This window comes from Cucumis melo, chromosome 12, assembly GCF_025177605.1.
Source record: "Cucumis melo cultivar AY chromosome 12, USDA_Cmelo_AY_1.0, whole genome shotgun sequence".
NCBI lineage: Eukaryota > Viridiplantae > Streptophyta > Magnoliopsida > Cucurbitales > Cucurbitaceae > Cucumis > Cucumis melo.
Genome location: NC_066868.1, coordinates 13,670,868 through 13,684,608, shown reverse-complemented (window position 1 = coordinate 13,684,608; position 13,741 = coordinate 13,670,868). Strand labels below are relative to the sequence as shown.

General features: G+C 33.4%; 2 protein-coding genes and 1 pseudogene across 2 annotated transcripts; 1 reads left to right on the top strand and 2 right to left on the bottom strand.

Annotated features, from left to right (window-relative positions):
• Positions 1-234: 234 nt before the first annotated feature.
• Positions 235-2,199, bottom strand: LOC103501740 (40S ribosomal protein S5). The gene is made up of 2 exons (XM_008465418.3): positions 2,034-2,199; positions 235-1,055 (listed from the first exon to the last, which is right to left on the bottom strand). The coding sequence occupies exon 2, from the start codon at positions 1,048-1,050 to the stop codon at positions 427-429; it is 624 nt and encodes a 207-aa protein (XP_008463640.1). The 5' UTR covers positions 1,051-1,055; positions 2,034-2,199; the 3' UTR covers positions 235-426.
• Positions 2,200-5,624: 3,425 nt separating this feature from the next.
• On the bottom strand, positions 5,625-6,442 carry LOC103501759 (borneol dehydrogenase, mitochondrial-like; annotated as a pseudogene).
• Positions 6,443-12,750: 6,308 nt separating this feature from the next.
• Positions 12,751-13,418, top strand: LOC127144154 (uncharacterized). The gene is made up of 2 exons (XM_051079720.1): positions 12,751-13,158; positions 13,398-13,418. The coding sequence occupies exons 1-2, from the start codon at positions 12,751-12,753 to the stop codon at positions 13,416-13,418; spliced, it is 429 nt and encodes a 142-aa protein (XP_050935677.1).
• Positions 13,419-13,741: the final 323 nt, after the last annotated feature.

Below are 13,741 nucleotides of genomic sequence, written 5' to 3'. Positions count from 1 at the left end.
TTGCAGGGGCAACGCTTGCAACATATGATCAACTTTGGATCCCTCCTAGGACATATTTCTATAATTTAGTAAAGTGGATACAATTCAAAACGATACTTTCCTTTTAGACATCTGTTCCAATTTCTCAAAATTAAATGATTGTTTCAAAACCAACCAAATGAATATTAAGCCAACCTCAAAGGCCAATGAGTGAATAATTTCATCAATTTAGTATACTAGAAAATATACTCCAACTTTAAGAAACGGATCATGCATTAGCTGGTTCAACTTCAAAAGCCTAAAACAAGTAGATATGGATTGTCACAACAAAGAAACCAAACCAGAACCTTAAACTATAGTGTTCATTAGAAGAATGTAGCCAGAGACAAAAAAAATAGTACATAAAACTCTTGTTGTGTCACATAAAATGAACCTTGACATATTACCTCAACGATTAGCCTTTGCAACCCTCTCAATCTCATCCTTTTTCTTGATTGCATAACTGTTTGAAGAACCCTTTGCTGCATTAATAAGTTCATCAGCTAAACATTCTGCAATTGTCTTGATATTTCTGAAAGCAGCCTCACGAGCACCAGTGGTAAGGAGATAGATTGCTTGGTTAACACGACGCAGAGGGGATATATCCACAGCCTGACGCCTAACAACACCGGCTGAACCAATTCGTGTAGCATCTTCACGAGGCCCACTGTTAACAACAGCATCAACGATAACTTGGATTGGGTTGAGATCAGTTAGAAGATGAATGATCTCCATTGCATGCTTAATAATCCGGACTGCCATAAGCTTCTTCCCATTGTTTCTACCATGCATCATAAGTGAATTTGTGAGCCTCTCCACGATTGGGCACTGAGCTTTCCGAAAGCGCTTGACAGAATACCTCCCAGCAGTGTGGGGAACATAGGTGGCATGCTTGGCAGGTGCAACCCCAATGTAATCAACCAAAGAGATGTCATTCACCTGGACGTCATCAAAGGTCCAGCGGTTGAACAGCTTCACATCGTGATGAGACTGGGTCAGTTCCTGGCTTGCCACATCAACTTCAACAGCCATTATTCCTGTAGACCATTTATTTACACAAAGAAAGTGAGCACTAGTTCGATCAAACATGTTAAGCATATTCAGATACCTAACCATTTTCACATTCCCCTTCCTCAAATTAGATGGCTAAACTCTCTAGACTTAAATTAAAAGGCCGCATTTTCCTCAAATAATACACAAAACATTTGGAAATCAAAACCTCGTACGGTTCAAATATAAATGGGAGCAGCAGAAGTAGATCATAGATGTGTTGATAAAACGAAAAAATCATAAGAATAAGACCATTTCTGATCAAGAACTTCACATTCTCCCATCTGTCACACCAAGGCAGAGAGAGAACACCCAAGAAACCGGATGATAGGAAGGACCAATCAGTTGAGGTAATCTATTGTCCAAAATTTTCCTAAAATTGGAATCACAAGACAAGGTTGCGGCATAAAAGTTGCAAAGAGAAACCAAATACAATTATTCCAGAGACAAAATTATAAAAGCAAGAAAACTGAACACAAATCCACGCCTTCCCTTAAAGGCAACTAACCACATTCCCCATTCCTAATGAAAAACTTAATGAGAGTAAAAACAGAAAGAGAGAAAAAAACAACCAAGATAAATTAACGACTTAGCAATGAAATCAAGCATCTCCATAAAAGCTGTAAATACTAACTGAAAAATTAGACAGATAAAAATCAACTTTTTATTATTCAATTCACCAACAACAAACTAATAAAAACAGGACTTCAATATTTCAATCAAGTACAATGGTACTCAAATGAGCAAGAGTAACGCTAACAGATCCAGAGTATTTCAATATTTCAATCAATTACTGCAAGTATTAAAAACGAAAAAAACTCAAGAACCCACCAGTTACTGGCAACGAAACGAAACACAAGCTGAAAACGTGATAGAACTTGGGAATCAAAGTAAACTACAACACTGAAAACTCCAAAGGAAAAGAAACAAAAGAGCAAAAACTAGAACTCGTAAGAGCGACTTACCGTAGTAGTGAGGCAAAGGATAAAGAGAAAGTGAGGAGAAAGGTTATTAAGCGCTGCAATGGCGGACTGGTTTCTCTATGGCCCTAGAGAAGAGGAACGATGCGGCTGAAGTGTTGGAGAAAAAAAACCCTAAAGCTTATATATATAAAAACCGGTTCGGTTGGATATGAACGAATTCTTATACCCAACCAGTCGGTTTTGGTATCTCTTATTTACCCCTCTTTTTTCCTTCTTTTTCCTTTTTTTTTTTTTTTTTTTTTTTTAATGTCGTTTACCTTTCTTTTTTACAACAAATTCTTTAGTTTATCTTTTCATTCTCTTTTTCTCCTCTTCTGTAATTATTTTTAAATATTTTTGTTTGCCCTTTCTTTCCATCTTCTTTCTTGTGCAATTTTCTTTTTCTTTCCATTGTCTTTTTCTCTTTTATTTTGCAATTTTTCCTCTATTTTTTTCAAACGGTTATTTTGTTCACGATCATGTACCAAATATAAAAGAGGTATTTTTTTATTTTTTTTCAAACCGTAATTTTGTTGTTTAAGATCGTGTGCCAAATATAAAAGATGGTGAAAAATAATTGTTGGGATATTGGATAGCCAAATATAAACGATCGTGTACCCAAAAATCTTGAAAAATATTGTTGAGATTTGACTACCTAAATAGTTACTTTTACATTAAGATTAAGTTACATAGGTCATTAATACTCATGTTTGTACTAACTACAAAGCGGATCGCATCCATAGTATCACCAAAATAAGGTAATATACTATTTAGGCTATATACTCGAACTTGATCCACGTTTGTCTCTACACAAAGTTCAAGTTTACTCAAAATAGCCTCGAGACCTTAGTTTATTGGATTTAAGATTATAGTATTTACTTTCACTAATAATTTCTCAATAACGACTTTATTAAATAGAATATAATTACAAACTAGGAGTTTTAAGACATAAATTCCAACAGATGAATCGTAACGTAACATTTGTGACCCAAAGACTTAGGACTCAATCAACTTCAACTCTGGTGAGTGTGCGCAACTCCACCACATGATACGTGGTGTCTCGGATGATGACTCCCTATAAGCAACCCACCTACTAAAGGACGACACTGTCTCATAGGCCTATATCTACATATACAATGATATCATTATCACAAGGATATAATTAATGAAATCAATAAACACATAGTGAGCATATAATCACAAACCTAAAAGGCAAAGGAAAATCCATAGAGGTTATATGACTTTAGGGACTTCTTATTGGCAGGTTTCTTCTGATGCAATCCTACTTTTTCATGAAGTGCCCCTTTCAAACTCGCAAAGGTCTTGCTCTGTACCAACTCACTTCAGTCGTAGGTGTTAAAGTCCTCCTAGTCGTTAATCACAATCAACATCGTCCAATCCATGTGTTGCCTCTTCTTTTGACCAATCATCGCAAGCTCGATGAAGTAGAATACTAAGATTTTCACCACATCCTCATCGTTTTCAAATCGAAGGGTTGGGTACTCCTTTTCGAACTCAAAGCCGTTCATGCTTGTCCTATCCTCCAAATATAGTCTTCTTAATTGAAGGACCTTGTCCTGTTCAAACTGAACCTCACGTCCGAGTCTATACCTCAACCTTGTTATTACGTGAAAATTCTCCCGCCCAAAGGAGACCTTCTCACCCAATAACTTGAAATTAATTGTGTTCTCTCGTCCCTCCTTGACCTCTCTCAACAAAATGTAATGGCAAAGAGGTCCATAAAACACTAACTTCATGTCCAAGAAGTGTCCAAAGATGGTTTTCTTAAACGTGTGAAGTTGCTTGGTTGTTAACTTATTTTTTATACTTGACACGATCTTTAGTAGATGTGAACAGTAGGTTAAGTTTGTAAGGAAGAAGTCCTTTGAATTGATTTTGGTTACAAGAGGCATCTGCAAAACACAAAAATTTCATCAAAATACGTATTCTGTAGGTGAATCTCAGGGCCATCTCGGGCCATTCTCCCCCGAGATTACATGAATAAGCAATAGAACTCAGGCAACATTACACCGAGATGCCACAAGAGATTAAGATTTTGCATGTGTTCTGTGTGGTAATCTCGGTCTCCATCTCGAGAGAAATTGGCCTAAGAAAACCCTACAAAATGTATGTGAAACTCATATGATATTATTGAGACTTCTTCAATGAATCTTGAGAAAAATTCACGAATCTCTGCCGAGATTCATCATCTGCACTTATCAAGATTCATGAAACAAGTCAAGATTCTTCGAAGGATTTCACGATAAGCAATAACATAAACCCGAATTAACTCAATATCTCAATAATAACTACATTTAGATTTCCCATTCACCTCAGATTCAACATAAAAATCTAAAAACATAAACTAAAAATCTAAAAACAAAGTAACTCACCTTGTTTGAAATTGGGGAAGCAAGAATCAGGAAAATTTGAAAGATTTTGGGAAGGTTCTCGTTTAGTTCTCAGCCGAAATGAGAAAAGTTTTTAGGGAATAACACGTTTTGTGAGAATATCAAACTATTGGTATTCCAAGGCTATTTCAGTAATTTGCTATATCACTTCATTTTCAAATTTTTAATAAAAGACGCACTAACTCAGTGACACACTCAGTCGAGAGAGATCGAGAAATTTCATTGAAATGATTTTTTATAATTTGGGAAAAATCTCAGGGTCGATCTCAACTGAGATTGATCGAGAAAAACAAAATTACGTGCTTTCCAAAATCATGCTATTTTTTAAATATAAAACGAAAATGTTGCTAATTTTGTCAATTTCCCGAAAGAAAGGTATCATAGATAAAAGATCATTTAATCTCTCTTTATAAATTTATTTATTGATAAAAACTTTAATTAAATATTAGAAGAAAATGATCACGTTCATCTTAATGTTGGATGAGTTTTGATTAATGTCTATTCATAGCTAGGTATGTTAATTGATTTATACCATGGAGAACTATTCTTACGAGTACTTTAAATTTTAATATATAAAATAAGAAATAGTTGCAAATATGTCAATCATGTCAAAATATTAACAGATATATATATCAAAAAATGTAAAATAAAAATTGTGAATAGCATCAAAATTTAAATCCAACTCAGAAAGAGCCTATTAGTAATATTATAGAACATATAGCTAATAGAAGTCTAGCAAGCACTAATATATCTATCTCATTGATAGTGTTTACCATCAGTAGAGTCTACCATATTGATAAATTATACTATATTTATCATTTTATAAAATTTTTATATATTTAATTATTAGTTACTATTACGGTTTGACCTAGTGGTAAAAAGGGAGTCATAGTCTCAACAACTAACTAAGAGATCTGGTAAGAAATTACAAATGCAATTACCCTAAAAATATTAAAATATATTTGTTAAAAAAGTATGCAATAAACTAAAAGACGGTTCAAGAACCAAAGCTTTTATAATTGGATATTCTTATAAGGATGTTAAACATAGAGAAATTAAAGGTGCATCGAAAACAAGTAGCAACAATGACTTAATTGGGACATAAAACCACACAAAAAGGAAACTATAGGAATTAGAGAATTCTGAAAGAATCAACTTTTGTTCTTTGGGTTTAATAATTCTTTCAGTTACCAAATTGTTGATAGGAGCAAAGACCTTGGTTTCCTGCCGTGAAGCCTCCATCAACAACAAAGTTATGTCCACTAACATATCTGGATGCATTACTTGCTAAATACAAACCAACTTCACCTACATCTTCTTTCCTTAAAATATCTCCACCATTTGGAAATGAGAATAAACATTAGGAAACTCATCACAATCTTTCAACTTAAAAAGTTCTCTTGTCATTTGTGTGGGGACTACATGAGGTGACACTCAATTCACCCTTATTCCATATCTTCCCAAATCAATAGTTGCATTCCTTGTTAATCCCAACAACCCATGCTTTGAACTTGTATAAGCATAGGGCTCAATCCCACCAATGCTTGAACAAATACTTGCAGTTATAATTATGCTGCCTTAACCTGCTGGAATCATTGCTTTTGCTGCATGTTTTGTGCCTAAAAAGGGCTCCAACTAGTTTGACATTGAACACGTTTTGGAAGTCTGAAGATTCATTTTCGAGTATGTGTTGAACTTGAGAGCTCCTGGGAATGCCTGCGTTGTTGAACAGGATTTCTAGGCTTCCGTATTTTGAAATGGCGGTGTTAATGACATTTTCGATGTCGGTTTTTTTTGTTACGTGGCAGTGGACGAAGGAAGTAGATGAAGGAGAGATGGTTGGAAAGAGAGTTACCTAAATCGTCTAGGGATGTCTGCAATTACAACTTTTGCACCATGCTTAAAGAAGTGTGTTTTGCAGTAGAGCAAAAGTGTTGCTCCACTTGTGATTATTGCCACTTTGCCTTCTAGTCTAACATACAGTGCACCAAATGTTTGAATTGTTAGATATTATTAATTATGAATGTGAAAAATGAATTCTGTCGTACGAATTGAGATGTTGAATAAGGTTGCTCTTACGGAGGTTTGGCTTCTGTTTTATTTCTCTTGTTTGATACTAGTTCACTTTTTTTGTTTTTCATTTTCGAAATTCCAACTTATTTTTCTCCTATTTATTTATATAGAGTTCCTAAGAATTGAGGAAGACACGTGATAAATTCTTATAGGGGCGTTTGATGCATGAAGTGGGTTATTATAATTTGTGGTTATTATAGTACTTGAGTTATTATAGTATGTGTTTGGGGTGCAGATTATTATAGTCTGAGTTATTATAATATGTGTTTGAGGTGTAGATTATTATAGTTTGAGTTATTATAATCTGTGTTTAGGGTGCAGATTATTATAATCGGAAGAATATCAAAAGAATTTTTTGTCATTATTCTTGCAATACACAGTTTTTTCCATAATTATTTTATTCAATCTCGTTAATTATGTAGTTCATTTAATAAATTTAATTATAATCTCCATAATGTAATTTATCATTTGTTTAGGGAATCGTGTTTGAGATTATGTTACAGATACATCCCTACAAACCGTCAACAAATTTTAAAAGAGATTAATCCCACAAAATTTAATTCCTCCACAATATGTTTTTAGTGAAATATAAATATATAAAGTTTCATAACATTTGTAATTAAAACTTAAATCAATACAAATTAAGATTCTTGTAGTAATATACAATGTTTTTTTTCTTTTTTAGGACATTATTGCATCGATTATTGTCTCCGTCCATCTAACTTTATTTATATTATATTCTTATTCTTCCCTCTTATGGTCATTTTCAAATATATCAAAATGAAAATAAATATTTACAAAATATAATCAAATTTTGCAACAGTTATACCATTTTTTTATTCTCTTGGTTCTATTAACTCCTATTTCTATTTTTATACCTATATTTTGAAATTTTCTTCAACTTTCTATAAAAAGAGAAGTTCAATAGGATTAGAGACTTGCAAATCTCTTGAGTAAGCATTCAAATGTGAAAGCCAACTTCTTTCTCCTTCAGTATCATATCAACTTCTCTTCCTAGATCCCATGTCTTTTTATTCAACAAAAATTGTCTCAGTTTCACCTTTAGATACAAAGCAATGATTATAGCATGTGTGGGCCATAAGTCCATCCATTGAGCAAATGGGTCAACCCACATAGAACAATGAAAGCAATAAATTGAAAAACCCAGATGGCAATGCCTTTAACATTGCATCCTAGACCCAAGTTTTTTCAAACTATTAACATCCAAAATACGAGATTCAAGCTCCAACAATTTGCCAATAACATAACCGTAGCTCCAACAATTTGCCAATAAGATAATCGTACTTGACATCAATGATAAAACAATACACGCATTTCTAATTCCTAATTCATGGAAACAAAATAGAAAGCACAGAGTAACCACATCAACCAAGTGGAAACATTTTACAATCCATATTCCAAAAAAAGAAGAAAAAAAAAGAAATTAAGTAACAATCCGCTTCAAACTAAAAACAAAAAATCGATCTCCACCCAATTTAAACTTTTCATCAAAGTTCCACCAACGAAAAGAAGGAAAAAGAGAAAAATCAATAGCATTATCAAGAAATTGAAAACCACATCGACCAATGTGCTATCATCAAAGAAGTAAAAAGAAAAGTTAGAACACAAAATATAGAAAGAATACATGAGAAAAAAAACCAACCAGTCGCCAATATATCAGATTCCATTCACATCCATAGAGAAGACGAACGACGAAAAAAAAGAGAGGAGAAAGCTGGAGAAAAAGAGAAAACGACGCAAATAAAAGATAGAGGAGAAAGTTTGAGAAGAAGAGAAAACGGACGGCGAAAAAAGAGAGAGAAGAAATTGGAGTGGTGAATAGTGGGAAATGGGGGAGTGATGAACATGAGAAGATTATAATAACCCTAATTCTTGGTTTTTCTTAAGCAGCGGGCCAAACGTGGAGTGAGCTATAATAGCCCACTTCACCCCACTCCAACCATTGGGCCAAACATGGCCTATGATGTTATGTGTGTCTTTTCCCTCTATTAATTTAAAAATTTTCATAGAAAAACAATTGTTTCATCTTTCCTTTGTTTATTTGCAACTCGTTTTTTGCTCTCCTTTTGCAAATCTCAACCCTTTCATTTTTCATTTTATCTAATCTTTTATTTTTTCTCTGCCACTTTCAAGCTCCACCCTCACCTTGTTGGGGTTGATGCCCTAAATCTCGTGGTCTTGTAGTTTGTAATTGTATATATAATACAAACTTTTTATTTATCTAATAAAATAAAGTGTTTTATTTTATTTGATATTTAGTTGCATTAACTCACAAAACCAATAAACTAACATCCAAGGTTATCTTCTGTAACCTAAACATGTATGTAGAGACATACAAGTGGATCATGTTTAAGTGATAACCTAAATGGTCTGTAGTAAATGGATAAGGCTGGATACCTTATCCTGGTGACACTACGAATACGGTCTGCTTTGTAGTTGTTACAATTGTTCTAAAGTGCTACAAATGATTTGATCCTAATCATTTATGTCGAGACATTAGAGCGGGGGTATTCTATACAAAGAGTTTGTATAAGACCGGACCATGAAATGAATAGTCTCTCTTATTAACACCGTTACTAGTTGAGACTACATTTCACCAGGATGACTATAGGTGACTTGACCTGAATCTTGAGTGAGTTGTGAACTCCTGCCTATGTAGGCGATCCTTTGATTTGTATGGGTGAGAGTGGCCTATGTAGCCGACTCAATATGCCTACCATTTTGGGGATTCGTCTGATTGGGGAGTTGGGAACGCAGCTACACAAGAAGGAATTCACTCCTTCTCTATAGATGGAGTAAGTAGAGAATTTGCTCTCTTAAGGGTTGATTTCAGGGCTTGAACAATGTGGCGCCACACCCTCTCTTGGCCTGAGAGGAGTTCAGTTATAGTAGGATTATAATTATTGTTCATTAGAGGAATCAATGGTACTTAAGGAGTTAGATGTAACTACAGGGGCAAAACGGTAATTTTTGGCCTAGCTGTACTTACGAGCAATTTGTGAAGGGTCATTGCACTGTTGATTGGTTATATCTAATGGACACAAAAATATATCTACAGTTAGAAGAGTGCAACTATTAGTCTTTAGTGGAATGACTAATAGTTAATGAATAGAGATTAAATTTAATTAAAGAGTTTAATTAATTAATCTCATTTCATTAGAGCTTCAATCTGTAGGTCCATAAGGTCCCCTTGTTAGCTCAATAAGGATAAATGAGAATCAAATTTATTTTGGTTTAATTTGAATTGTTCAAATTGATTAAAGGGAATAAATTGTATATGATACAATTAATATAATTTATTTGAACATTATAATGTAAAGTTTTTTATGAGAGAAGTTAATATTTGAATATGATTCAAATAATAATAATAATATGAATGAGATTCATAAATAAACTATAGGTTAAAATTGAATTCGATTCATATTAGAACTATAGATTATATGAGAGATCTAAATCATTGGTTATATTATATATGATATAATATAAAGTTTATATTATATGAGATATAATATATTTGTAATTAAATTTATATTAATTTTATGTTATATGAGATATAATATATATTAATTAAATTTATATTGATTTTATTTAATTTAATTAATATATATATATATATATATATTAATATATTTAAATAGAATAGAATAACTCCCTTGGGAGTTATTCTACGTGGGAAGGATGGGGAAGTTATTTGATAACTTCCCCCTCCATTGTTGAGATTTGTTTTAAAAGAAAATAAAAAGAAAAGTTTTTTTTTAACAGCAAAAAACAATCTTACGATCTCTCTGTATCCCAACAAAAGAAAATTCTCTCAAAAGCTTCTTCCCTCACCAAAATTACAGAAGCCCACAACTCTCTGTGATTCTTTACTTCGAGAATAACGAGGAAGATTTTGTGGTGTCAAGCTTGGAAGAAGAATTGAATTGGTTCTACAAAGGTCAGTTTATTTTCACCTTTACCATGAAAAGCATGTTTATTATTTTTCTTTGAATTTATTGGTTTCATAAATTGAATTTCACTCGCACGGGCGTTCATAAGCTTTCGCTTTAGGAATTCCATTCCTTCAGCTTTCGATTTTGTGGTGCAATTGTTTTTTCAATTTTTTTTGAAACAAAATTCAAAGAAAAGGTGGGTATTTTTTCTCTGCATTGTTGTATGTGGGTTTGCAAAATAGATGTTTTCGATTTTGGCACCTTAGATTACAGTTTTTTTTATTTTTCATTAATTTGATTGATGTAAGGGGCTGTTGTTTTGGCCATTTTAATTCTGTAATCGAGTCTGTAAGTCCATGTCGTTCGAGGCAAGTGTTGCTGGGTTGATGAACGATTTTCGGAGGCATTACGAAGTTTTTTTCCAGTTCGTACAGATTTAAATCTGTACAGAGTTGCAGCAGATTTTGTTATTAAAAAAAAAAAACAACAAAACAAATATATCTTTTACGCGCGTCTTTGAAACATCGTGGATTGCTTCCTGGTGCAGTGGCTGGTTGTCCATTTCTGTTGCAAGAGGTCGTGGCTTCGAGTTCCAGATTATGCAGTTTTTCATTTTTTTTGGTTTTAATTAATTAAATTAATATAATTTGATTATTTTTTTAGGAGTGCCAAATTCGGTCTATTTTGCTTTTAATCTTTTATTGCATGTGATGTTTTATTAAACTAATTATATACATAATGTATGTCATATAGTTTAAAATCCCACCTTAGGATTATAATTATCATGCATCATACTTAAATATAAGTGTTGTATTTTAGTTGCATGATTTTCTAAGCATGCTCATGCATCATATTTAATATAATTGTTATATTATATGATAGCATGTATAATTAATATATCCATGTATCATCCTATAATTTAACATGTTGTATTATATAGTTTGATTGATGGATGTTTTTATTTTCATTGCATTAATATAATTGTTGTATTGTGTGATGAAAATGAAAATGCATTGAGCATGTCATTACTTAGAGAATATATATATTAAATGACATTAGAATTGCATGTTTATAGATTTTAATTATTTTCTTTCCTTATAAGTGTTATAAGTTTATGAATTTAGAATTAAAATCTATAATAAAGAGTTGCATGCTAACATAAGGTCACAATTAGTTTTAAATAGTTTAAAATTAATTCACCTAGACCTTAATGAATAATATTTCTAATGAGATTAGAAATAGGGTTAATCTTTTCTCGTTTTATTAGGATTAAAATGATATCAATAAAAGATTAAATTTATAAAATATTTGTCTATAAGGGACCTTTGTCTAAGGAAGGTTCTGTCTAGGCTGGGGTACTTAAGCTGACGGTAACGGAACACCCCTACCTGGGAACTGACCTGGAAGGTGAATTAGTCAAACATTTTATAAGCATACAATACATGATTATATTTATCAAAGTGTTTGATGAACAATAATCATATATTGTTAAACTATCCAATATAAGAGTTATATTGGGCCAATTTAACAATGGACTTAGATAAATAATTAGCCGTATTTTCTAAGTTGTTTTTTTTTTAAGTAAAACACTAAGTGGGAGGAAATGAGGTATATGATACTTCATTTTTCTTTTCATGTTTCTCCTTAAACATTCACACCGTGAGACTTATGCTCGGCCTCGAGGCACCTTTGCTTGTGTCCCCCTACGGATGGTGTTTGTGTAAGTCAATAACAAGGTGAATGGAGATAGTGTTTATAGTAAGTGGGAGAGGGATGTGTGTCAACACATCCCGCGGTCTCTTTCATTAGTTTTAAGTAAATTCTCATGCTTGGCCTTGAGGCACCTTTGCTTGTGTTCCCCTACGGAAGGTGTTTGCATTAGATTTTACTCAAACTCCAGAAATGGATAAGATTTCTTTAGTTTTTGCTCCAATCGGTTTTTTCCCTACGGATTACTTATTGGGGCGGAACTCTAGAATCTAAAATGAAAGGTTACACTTACAAGAAATTTTTAAGTAAGTTAATCATTTCTTGACTAAACAATGATGACTAACTATTATAGGAATAAGAGTTATTCTAGTGTAATATTTAGTTGAGATTGTCTCAATTTAGTGAAGGGATAATTAATCACCCTACGGAGATTTTTATCCTACCTCACTGAAGCATCATTGCAAAATAGATATCACTTAGGATACATTAAAATTTTGCTAAATTGATTGGTTTTATATGGAAAATGCTAGTATAACTAATATAAATAAATTGTATGTTTTCAGTAATTTGATAATGACGAGTGCTACTTTGAATATGCTGGCTGCTGATAAACTTAATGGCAATAATTATGCATCTTGGAAAAATACTATCAACACTGTGCTAATCATCGATGACCTTAGATTTGTCCTAGTTGAGGAGTGTCCTCAAGTCCCAGCTGCTAATGCAACTCGAACTGTTCGAGAACCATATGAGCGTTGGGCCAAGGCAAATGAAAAAGCCCGAGCATACATCTTGGCAAGCTTATCTGAAGTATTGGCCAAGAAACATGAATCAATGCTCACTGCTCGTGAGATTATGGACTCCTTGCAGGAGATGTTTGGTCAGGCCTCTTATCAGATCAAGCATGATGCTCTGAAATACATTTATAATGCCCGTATGGATGAGGGAGCCTCAGTGCGAGAACATGTTCTCAATATGATGGTTCATTTCAACGTGGCAGAAATGAATGGGGCTGTCATCGATGAAGCCAGTCAGGTTAGCTTTATTTTGGAATCTCTGCCAGAGAGTTTCCTGCAATTTAGAAGCAATGCTGTTATGAATAAGATTGCTTATACCCTTACCACCCTTCTCAACGAGCTACAGACTTTTGAGTCTCTGATGAAAATCAAGGGACAGAAGGGAGAGGCAAATGTTGCTACTTCCACAAGAAAGTTCCATAGGGGTTCGACCTCAGGAACTAAGTCTATGCCTTCTTCATCTGGCAATAAGAAGTGGAAGAAGAAAAAGAAGGGTGGCCAAGGAAATAAAGCTAACCTCGCTGCTGCTAAAACGACCAAGAAAGCCAAAGCTGCAAAGGGAATATGTTTCCATTGCAACCAAGAGGGACATTGGAAGAGAAACTGTCCCAAGTACTTGGCAGAAAAGAAGAAGGCTAAACAAGGTAAATATGATTTACTAGTGCTAGAGACTTGTTTAGTGGAAAATGATGATTCAGCCTGGATAATAGATTCAGGTGCCACTAATCATGTTTGTTCTTCATTTCAGGGAATTAGTTCCTGGCGGC

Coding starts and splice junctions, on each gene's coding strand:
- LOC103501740 (XM_008465418.3), bottom strand. CDS start 1,050: ATGGCTGTTGAAGTTGATGTGGCAAGCCAGGAACTGACCCAGTCTCAT.
- LOC127144154 (XM_051079720.1), top strand. CDS start 12,751: ATGACGAGTGCTACTTTGAATATGCTGGCTGCTGATAAACTTAATGGC. Junction 13,159..13,397: donor AACATGTTCTCAATATGATG/GTTCATTTCAAC, acceptor AAAGTTCCATAG/GGGTTCGACCTCAGGAACTA.